Genomic DNA, 10962 nt, shown 5'->3' with positions numbered 1-10962 from the left:
AGGCCTTTAAAAAATCCACGCCTATGATAGGCCTTTAAAAAATCCACGCCTATGATAGGCCTTTAAAAAATCCACGCCTATGATTGGCTTTTAATGAGCCAAATTTTCAAAACAATATTAATTGTACCCAAACAAAAACATGCTTATCTTTGCAGCAGCAACAACAACAACAACTGGTCAGCAGCGACAATATACCTTATCAGAAGCAATCCGGCAAGCAAAAGAAGTCATTCAAAAATAAAGAAAACGGTAAAATCGATATACAAACGATCATTTGAACCTCACGACCAAAAATTAATTGGCCAGCCATAACTTGGGTCCAATATAGATATTATATCTGATAAAATAAAATCAAGTATATAATATAACTCAAAGTTTGTTCTTCAGGTGTCTGAACAAAATTTTCTAAATTTGCGGCTGGCAGTTGGAGTCGTGCTCCAATAAACATCAACACACATTTAAGTGAGCCATACCGCGCTCGTAACATTCTACAAACTACAATTGCCATCATGAAAATAAGTTTAGGATCCGTTTTTGTCCTGCTAGTGGTGGTGTGTTCTGCCAAGGCGGTGCGTTTGGTGGGTGGCACCAATGAAACTGTCCAGTTCGGGCAGGAGCGCATTGTGGGAGGTCAGGTGGCCGAAGTGGGTTTTGCCAAATACCAAATATCTTTGCAAACCGTATTTGGTGGCCATATGTGCGGTGGTGCTATTATCGACAACCGTTGGGTTCTGACTGCCTGTCATTGTATGGATGGTGTTAACCCCGACATGTTGCGTGTCATAACTGGGACCAATGTTTACTTCGAACCTGGAGCCGTTTATGAAATTGAGGAATTTTATTGCCATTGTAATTATGATAATCCCACATACCACAACGATATCGCCCTGCTGTACCTGAAGGAACCCATTGTCTATGATGAGTTGACACAGCCAATTGCATTGCCTGTAAGCCCTTTGCAGGATGGTGATGAGTTGATACTTACCGGTTGGGGTGATAACATTCTATGGGGTGGCACTCCCGATAATCTCTACAAACTCTATACGAAATTTGTCACCTATGAGGAATGTCGTGAAATCTATGAGGGAGTTCCAATGTTGGATGTTGGTCATATCTGTACATTTACCAAGCTGGGTGAAGGTTCATGTCATGGTGATTCTGGCGGGCCTTTGGTCAGAAATGGTCATTTGGTGGGTTTGGTTAATTGGGGTTTTCCATGTGCTACTGGTAGCCCCGATGCTCACTGTAATGTCTACTTCTATTTGGATTGGATTCGTAAGGTAATGAGCAAGAGTTGTCGTGATTGTCATTGTAGTGGCAATGATTATTATTTTAGAAATAAGGAAATTGAAGCCTCTAAATATTAAGCGAATTTTAGATTTTGAAAATTTGAAATAAAAACCAAGAACAAATTTGAATTGTTGTTTTTTATTTTAAAATAATGTTCCAGAGGGCATGATAGGACCTTGATATTGAAAAGAAAAGGCCTCTATAAGGCGTGGATTTTTTAAGCATTCATTTTTCAAGGCCTATATAAGGCGTGGATTTTTAAAGGGAAGTTTTTTAAGGCTTATATAAGGCGTGGATTTTTAAAGGGACGTTTTTCAAGGCCTATATAAGGCGTGGATTTTTTAAAGATTCATTTTTCAAGGCCTATCCAAGGCGTGGATTTTTTAAAGATTCATTTTTCAAGGCCTATATAAGGCGTGGATTTTTTAAAGATTCATTTTTCAAGGCCTATATAAGGCGTGGATTTTTTGAAGATTAGTTTTTCAAGGCCTATATAAGGCGTGGATTTTTCAAAGATTCATTTTTCAAGGCCTATATAAGGCGTGGATTTTTCAAAGATTCATTTTTCAAGGCCTATATAAGGCGTGGATTTTTTAAAGATTCATTTTTCAAGGCCTATATAAGGCGTGGATTTTTTAAAGATTCATTTTTCAAGGCCTATATAAGGCGTGGATTTTTCAAAGATTCATTTTTCAAGGCCTATCTAAGGCGTGGATTTTTTAAAGATTCATTTTTCAAGGCCTATATAAGGCGTGGATTTTTTAAAGATTCATTTTTCAAGGCCTATATAAGGCGTGGATTTTTTAAAGATTCATTTTTCAAGGCCTATATAAGGCGTGGATTTTTTAAAGATTCATTTTTCAAGGCCTATATAAGGCGTGGATTTTTTAAAGATTCATTTTTCAATATAAGGCCTATATAAGGCGTACATTTTTTAAAGATTCATTTTTCAAGGCCTATATAAGGCGTGGATTTTTTAAAGATTCATTTTTCAAGGCCTATATAAGGCATAGAATCACTTTCTAAGTAGATTTATTTTTCAAGGCCTATATAAGTCTTCATGTTAAATTGTAAACAAAGTACAGGTCGCATTTATGATCCGAATTGGATGAAATATGGAACAGCCCATTCATTTGGCCCAAGGACGAACCCTATTGAAATTGGGAAAAATCGGTTCAGATTTCGATATTGCTCCCATATATATTTTCGTCCGATTTATGGTAAATGGTGCACCAAAGTCCCTAAATATCTTCCGATTTGCACGAAATTTGACACAGAGTACTGAATTAAGCCTAGAAAATACGTTTCGTGAAAATCGGTTCAGATTTAGACATAGAGCTCCGATATATATTTTCGTCCGATTTTAGGTAAATAGTGCACCAAAATCCCTATCCGCTCGATTTGCACGTAATTTGGCACAGCGCACTGAATTGAGCCTAGAAAGATGCGTGCTAAGTTTCGTGAAAATCGGTTCAAATTTAGATCTAGTTCCGTGGTTTTTTAAAAGAATATTTTATAATGCGTGGGTTTTTAAAGGAGTTTTTCGAGGTGTTTCATTTGAATAATGTTTTATTTATGCTTTATTTATTACGTATTATAAAGTAATTATAAGTTCAACACTTCTTATTCCCGCTCATTTTCGATCGTATCCAATTGAGGTAAAACAACGGACTAGCATGGGCATCGGGAAACCCTATAGCACATGGTTGGCCCCAATTAACCAAACCAACCAAATAGCCATCACTGACCAATGGACCACCCGAATCACCATGACACGAACCTTCACCCTCCTTCGTGAAGGTGCAAATATGACCAATATCCAGATCGGGATCATACAGCAAAGCCTCCTTACAGCGATCATGTTCCATATATTTCAAATTGACTTTCTTCAATAGGTCTGGTCGTTCACCCCATAACTCTTCGGCACCCCAACCCGTCAGCAAAACATCAGCACCATCTTCCATAGGTTTGGTGGGCAGAGCCACAGGTTGTGTCTTCTCATTCCACACAATACTCTCATTTAAATGCAACAATGCTATGTCATTGTGCATCTGCGGCCGATCATAATTACAATGAACATGCACCTCATCCACATGATAAATAACACCGGGTAGTTCGAGATCTTGTGTACCGGTCATAACCAAAATATCTTCCATCTCCTTTCGAGCAACACAATGTGCGGCAGTCAGGATCCATTGTTTGTCGATTATGGCTCCGCCACAATAATGACCCCAGAAATTTTGCAGCGACACCTGGTAGGGAGCAAGGCCTTCCTCAGCTGTTACGCCGCCAACAACGCGTCCTACTTTTCTTGTCGAATTATATGGATTTGTTTTGATACGCTTCGCGTCAATGGGGATTGATCCGACCGTTAAAAGTATAACCACTGGCAAAACGAACTTCATCTTTGGAAATTTCCGCAAGAATTGCCAAAGTGTTTTGAAAATTCGAAATATTCGAATTTATATCTCAAATTTTGTTCTTGTAGTTTATCGTATTCGAATTGATAAAAAACAAACGTATGGGTCAGTATGGATTGGTAGTAAATATTTATGACCATCGTAAAAAATGAAATACGCTATAGGAAGAAGACCACGGAATTAAAAAAAAATCCACGCATTGGATAACCCTTGAAAAAATATTTTTAAAAAATCCACGCCTTGGATAACCCTTGAAAAAATATTTTTAAAAAATCCACGCCTTGGATAACCCTTGAAAAAATATTTTTAAAAAATCCACGCCTTGGATAACCCTTGAAAAAATATTTTTAAAAAATCCACGCCTTGGATAACCCTTGAAAAAATATTTTTAAAAAATCCACGCCTTGGATAACCCTTGAAAAAATATTTTTAAAAAATCCACGCCTTGGATAACCCTTGAAAAAATATTTTTAAAAAATCCACGCCTTGGATAACCCTTGAAAAAAATATTTTTAAAAAATCCACGCCTTGGATAACCCTTGAAAAAATATTTTTAAAAAATCCACGCCTTGGATAACCCTTGAAAAAATATTTTTAAAAAATCCACGCCTTGGATAACCCTTGAAAAAATATTTTTAAAAAATCCACGCCTTGGATAACCCTTGAAAAAATATTTTTAAAAAATCCACGCCTTGGATATCCCTTGAAAAAATATTCTTGAAAAAAATCCACGCCTTGGATAACCCTTGAAAAAATATTTTTAAAAAATCCACGCCTTGGATAACCCATGAAAAAATATTGGTTGTGGACCCTTGAGAATTTTTTTCATAATTTTTTTATATATTTTTTTATTTTATTTACACAAAAAAATCACACTTATCCTTATTAACTAAATATTGTCTCCTCCTTCCCTTCAACACTTCCGATTACCGCTCATTTTCGATCGGATCCAATCGTGATAAAACAGCGGACTGGCATGCATATCAGGATAGCCAATGGCGCATGGCATACCCCAATTGACCACACCCACCAAATAACCACCACTGACCAATGGACCACCCGAATCGCCGTGACACGAACCCTCACCAACCTTCGTATAGGTACATATATGACCGAAATCTACATCGGGATCATCATTCATGGCCTCCTTACAACGACTGTGTTCCATGTACTTTAAATTGACTTTCTTCAAGAGATCCGGTGAATCACCCCAAAGCTCCTCCGAACCCCAACCGGTTAGCAACACATCAGCACCATCTTCCATGGGTTTAGTGGGCAATGGGACAGCCTGTGTCTTCTCATTGAAGACAATACTCGAATTTAAATGCAGCAGGGCAATATCATTGTGCATATTCGGCTTATCATGATTACAGTGGACATATTTTGCATCCGCATAATAGAGGGGACCAGGTTTCACCAGATTCTGACTTCCGGTCATCACGATGATATCTTCTACATATTTGTTAACAACACAATGGGCAGCTGTCAGCACCCAATCCTTATCGATAATGGCTCCGCCACAAAAGTGGCCCCATTCCGTTTGCAAGGATACCTGGTAGGGTGCCAAACCCTCTTCCGCAGTGCCACCGCCCACCACACGACCCACCTGGCTTCTCTTAGAAGCTCGAGTAAAGGGTTTAATACGTTTTGCCTCTACTCGCGAAAATGGTCCTGCAGCCAAAAACAACAACACCACAAATAAAACACCTCCTCCGACGATCTGCATCTTTGAAAATTTCCACTAGAATTGACTGAAGTTACGAAACTTTGCCAACATTTTATGTTATTGGAAATTGGAAATATTTGATTTTTTTATCTGATTTGATAAAAATCGAAAACTAGCAAAACAAACGGGGCTGACCAGCATTGATTGGTTGTCGGCTGGTCGGTCGGTTGGGGTTACAGTAAATAATATAAACAAATTTATTAGCTTTCCAATGGCAGAAGATTAGACAAGCGAAGCACTTGCAAGGGTTCGGAATTCAAAACAACAGATTTCTTATCAATTGTGAAGAATTCGTCCGCTGTTGTCTGCTTGACATTTTGCCAGAATTTTGTTATGATTTGTCTTTCGCAGAAGAAATTCCACGCGTATCTAATAATCAATTAACATTTTTTTTTGCGTTTTTAATAATTGCTATTAATTGTTTTTAAATAGAATTTAAAGAAGTATAAGATTGTCGATTTCCTGATAGTATGGTTGATCCATCGTACACAATTTGTTCGTGGAAAAGGGTGGGAGTCATATTTTTGAATGTTGGTTCCGATGACCGATTTTCAAACTATTCAAAACAAATAAGAACAGCCCTCCATCAGACAATAGTCACTAAGTAAAGTGCTGATCGGACTTATATGTGCGGATATATGGAACATGTGCTGCAAACGATGGGCCCAATAACTGGAAAATATACCAAACCTTAAAAAAAATTCAAAAATTTTAAAATTTTGACAGACGTTTTTTTATCCTGTGAGCGACTGAAATACTTTGATTGAAAATGCATCTATGACCGTTAAAATATATTTTCTAGTCGAAAATAAAAAAATAGCTAAAATTAGGCGGGACCATATACTTGAGAGGTATGTGCTACAAAAAATATCCCCGGCAGATTCTTTGGAGAACCCGAAAAATCAAATAAGTGCAAATTTTGAAAATTAAGCTTCAAATACCAAATTTCGATCGGGACCCTTATGCCGTACTGTTTGAAAAAAATGGACTACAATTGTCAAATTTTACAGTTACTTTGGTTTGAACATAAGGCTAAGCACTTCAAAATATACAAAATCAGTCGGGACGCCTATGTACTAGACACATGGTTCCTTTTGAGAATGTGCATAGAATCACTTTCTAAGTCGTCTGTCTGTCCATGTTAAATTGTTAACAAAGTACATTTATGATCCGATTTGTATGAAATGTGGCACAAGGACGAATCCTTGGGCCTATTGAAATTGGAAAAAAATCGGTTCAGATTTAGATATAGCTTCCATATATAGTTTCGTCCGATTTTAAGAAAATTGTGCACCAAACTCCCAAAATTGCTTTCGTTAAAATCGGTTCAGATTTAGATATAGCTCCCATATATAATTTCGCCCGATTTTCAGTTGATGGTCCACCACAGCTCCAAAATGTGGCCGATTGGCTCAAAATTTTGCACAACGTACTGTAGATAGTATAACCTACAGTGTGTAAAGTTTCGTTGAAATCGGTTCAGATTTAGATATAGCGCGCATATATAGTTTCGTCCGATTTGATGTAAATGGTGTACCAAAGTCATTATATATCTTTCGATTTTCAAGAAATTTGGCAGAGGGTACTGAATTGAGTCTAAAATGATATGTGTAAAGTTTTCTGAAAATCGGTTCACATTTAATGTAAATGGTTCACCAAAGTTCCTATAAATCTTTCGATTTGCACGACATTTAGCAAAGCGTACTGAATTAAGTCAAGAATGGTGTGCGTTAAGTTTCGTGAAAATCGGTTCAGATGCAGACATAGCTTCCATTCATATTTCGAACGGGTGCCTGATTGAGATTAAATTTTGAAAAGTGCGCATTCATTGTGCTATAAATCGATTTACATGAATTTCTCCTATTGTACGCAAACGACTCTGTCGAAATTAGCATATGTTTCATGAAATTTAGCATATGTTTCAGATATGCCGATGTGATCTTTGATTATTGAATTTGGATATAATTTAATAATTTTCTGCAGGAAGAACTGAAAATGCAAATTACAGCTCGATTTAAAATTCAGGTGGAACACTAAAAAATGAGGCAGGAATTTTATATGGAGTTTATGACAATATGGACCTATATACACATGATAACTTTCGAAGGGAGTAACGACAAATCGTGATATATGTAACAAACCTTGATCCAACATAAAGATGGAACCCATTCGTACAATCCTACCGGGACCTTTCGCACAATAGGTTGCAAATCTCATATGAAACTCATGCAGTACTCCGACATATCTACAAAACGATTATGTAAACTATGATACAAATTTCAGAAATTTTTATTGGATAATTATACCCGCAGCCATATGGCTAATGAGGGTGTATACACTTAGACACGGTGAAAACGAGCCTCATCGAAATATTGGTTCTAGAGCCTATGTTTCTTTGGACGACATTTGTTTCAGAAAATTTTGATTTTATCCAAACTTTGCCCATCATATTATTTCTTCCAGACATTGTTCAAGTTCGAAGATGGGGAATATCGGTCGACTTCATCTTGTACCTCCTACAGAGGGGCTAGGCCTAAATGCGGGTTATAGTTCATTATCGAAGCTTACGTTCTAGTTTTTTATCTCGATATCCTCCGCAGGTGAAACGATTGCAACAGAGTTTTAGAACCAAACCCAAAACCCGGAACAAATTAGATAACTATTTTAATATATAATATAATAATATTTCAGTACCCTATCTCAATTCCTTAGAAGATAGCGTGATTACAACAGAGGGACAGAACGACGGACATGGATAGATCGTCTTAGAATTTTACCCTGATCAAGAATATATATATATATATACTTATAGGGTCGGAAATTAATATTTCGATGAATTACAAACGGAATGATATGAATTGTGGAGGGTATGAAAAGGGGGTTATATGAGGACTACCCCTAAAAGGGGGCGAATATTAATAACTTTTGGTAGGGAAATTTGTTAATATATACGACTACAAAATACCAAAGTACAGCGGTTGAAATTCGGTTGAAATCCGCGCTCAAGAACCCCAAAATACCGAAAATTGGAGGGTACCCTTATATGGGGGTCTACCCGAAAAAAATAACCTATATATATATATACAATTTTTTTTTTGTGGAGAGATTTGGCACCTATTAAGAACTCAAAATACAAAATTACAGCCAAATCGGTGAAAAAATCCTGTCAAAACCCCAAAAAAACTGAAAATTGGGAGGTACTCTTATATGCGGCTACCAGAAAAAGTGAACCTATATTTATAATTTTTAGTGGGGAAATTTCTTATCCAATAAGAACCCAATGTGCAAATTTCAGCGAGTTCGGTTGAAAAACAAAATATTGGGGCTATGCCTAAACGTGGACCGATAAAGCCCATCTTCGAACTTGACCTGCCTGCAGACAAAAGGCTACTCTATGCAAAATTTTGGCGATCTATCTTAATTCGTTTAGAGGCTGGAGTGATTACAACAGACAGACGGAAATGGCTATATCGTCATAGAATATCGTCGGAAATGATTATTTCGATGTGTTACAAACGGAAAAACAAAATGAATATACCATCCATACTATGGTGGAGGGTATAAAAAATGGAAATATAATATGAACTGAATATCCGATTCCATTCGGATTGAGCTTTTGGTTATAATTCTTCGAATTTTCCGAAGATCCCAAAGACAAACAAGTGGAACGGTCGAAACCTGACCTGTTTTGGCGATGAAACATGTAATCATTTGCTTTGATGTGATTTTGCCACGAACAATTTTTAGTGGATTGTTGTTTTATTCGGACTCATACCTATGATCCATAATATGTCACCTCGTTTCGTCTATAAATGTATTTTGAAGCACTTTGGGAAATTTTGTAGAATATTTGGAGGCCAAAAAAATCTCCTCTTGGGATAGAATAACTGGCGATAGAAAGAGGCTACGTTTTATATTCAATATGACTGAAGGCATGTTATCCCAAGAATAGTCTGCTGTAGCCATCAACAAAGGTATAACGCTTTTTCATCAAAGCAAACAATTCATCAAGCCATAACAAAAAACCTACATCGAATTGTCCTTCTCATGATGTATGGTACGACAAGTTCGACTCAGCTGCATATATTTACAATTTTTATTGGTCATTGCGATTGATTTTCACCATCGAATGTGTAGTTATCACCAAAACGTTATATCTTTCGTACGACTCGAAGTCATGCCAATCAATTACTGATTGGTAGCCATAAAAATACGATACATTTGCTAATGTTTTTATCTACCAATAATTGATAATATAAAACTCTATTTACTTGGACTAAAATGTACCCAGACTTATTTTATCTAACGGACTATCTGCCGATGTTTGCTGCCAATCACTGTAAAATAAAAAAAGTATTTACAAAATATAAAAATAAAATAAAATAGAAATTAATTCTTATGATATACACTCCATGGCATAATTTTTTATGGGCCCTTGAAAAATATTTTTGAAAAATTCACGCCTATTTATGGGCCCTTGAAAAATAGTTTTAAAAATTCCAGGCCTATTTATGGGCCACCTGTCTATAACCCTTAAAAATATTTTTAAAAAATCCAGGCCTACTTATGGGCCACCTGTCTATAACCCTTAAACATATTTTTAAAAAAATCCACTCTTATTTATGGGCCACCTGTCTATAGCCCTTAAAAATATTTTTAAAAAATCCACGCCTATTTATGGGCCACCTGTCTATAACCCTTAAAAATATTTTTAAAAAATCCACGCCTAATTATGGGCCACCTGTCTATAGCCCTTAAAAATATTTTTAAAAAATCCACGCCTATTTATGGGCCACCTGTCTATAACCCTTAAAAATATTTTTAAAAAATCCACGCCTAATTATGGGCCACCTGTCTATAACCCTTAAAAATATATTTAAAAAATCCACTCTTATTTATGGGCCACCTGTCTATAACCCTTAAAAATATTTTTAAAAAATCCAGGCCTATTTATGGGCCACCTGTCTATAACCCTTAAACATATTTTTAAAAAAATCCACTCTTATTTATGGGCCACCTGTCTATAGCCCTTAAAAATATTTTTAAAAAATCCACGCCTATTTATGGGCCACCTGTCTATAACCCTTAAAAATATTTTTTAAAAATCCACGCCTATTTATGGGCCACCTGTCTATAACCCTTAAAAATATTTTTAAAAAATTATTAAAATTAATTAACTTTTTAAAGTGCACAAAATAATTTTTCCCCTAATATTGGTTCATTATTGGCGGCGAGCCAACAACTTATATCTGACCAGTCATAGTCATTTCATCGATTCTCTGGTTGTCTCTTGACGTGACGATATATGAAAAAGAAATACACTTTGATGAATCAACGTAGTCTGTCACGGTGATGTTTTATGTGCGTATATCATTGCGTGTGTGTGTCTTCACGCGCCGAAAATATTTTGAATTTTCCGACCCATAATTTTTTTGTGAATTTCCACATTCAGGTGTGGGTATTGTCAGGTGGTTTGTTGGAGAATGTGAGGGGGTTATTGGATGTTGGGAGGGTATTTTTTCCGAC

The 10962-nt window shown here is 36.4% G+C and overlaps 3 protein-coding genes across 3 annotated transcripts; 1 reads left to right on the top strand and 2 right to left on the bottom strand.

Moving 5' to 3' along the window:
- The first annotated feature begins 509 nt into the window (after window positions 1-509).
- LOC133337260 (chymotrypsin-2-like) lies at window positions 510-1367 on the top strand. The gene has a single exon (XM_061545505.1). The coding sequence runs from the start codon at window positions 510-512 to the stop codon at window positions 1365-1367; it is 858 nt and encodes a 285-aa protein (XP_061401489.1).
- A 1536-nt stretch (window positions 1368-2903) lies between these two features.
- LOC133337259 (chymotrypsin-2-like) lies at window positions 2904-3695 on the bottom strand. Its single transcript, XM_061545504.1, has one exon. The coding sequence runs from the start codon at window positions 3693-3695 to the stop codon at window positions 2904-2906; it is 792 nt and encodes a 263-aa protein (XP_061401488.1).
- Window positions 3696-4623: 928 nt separating this feature from the next.
- Window positions 4624-5436, bottom strand: LOC133337258 (chymotrypsin-2-like). The gene has a single exon (XM_061545503.1). The coding sequence runs from the start codon at window positions 5434-5436 to the stop codon at window positions 4624-4626; it is 813 nt and encodes a 270-aa protein (XP_061401487.1).
- Between the last annotated feature and the right edge of the window lie 5526 nt (window positions 5437-10962).

The sequence above is a fragment of the Musca vetustissima genome, unplaced genomic scaffold, assembly GCF_032173495.1.
Source record: "Musca vetustissima isolate MV318-11 ecotype Yass unplaced genomic scaffold, APGP_CSIRO_Mvet_v1 utg27959, whole genome shotgun sequence".
In the NCBI taxonomy this organism is placed as follows: Eukaryota; Metazoa; Arthropoda; class Insecta; order Diptera; family Muscidae; genus Musca; species Musca vetustissima.
Note: the sequence above shows the minus strand (reverse complement) of the source record. Positions and strands in the feature narration are given on the sequence as shown.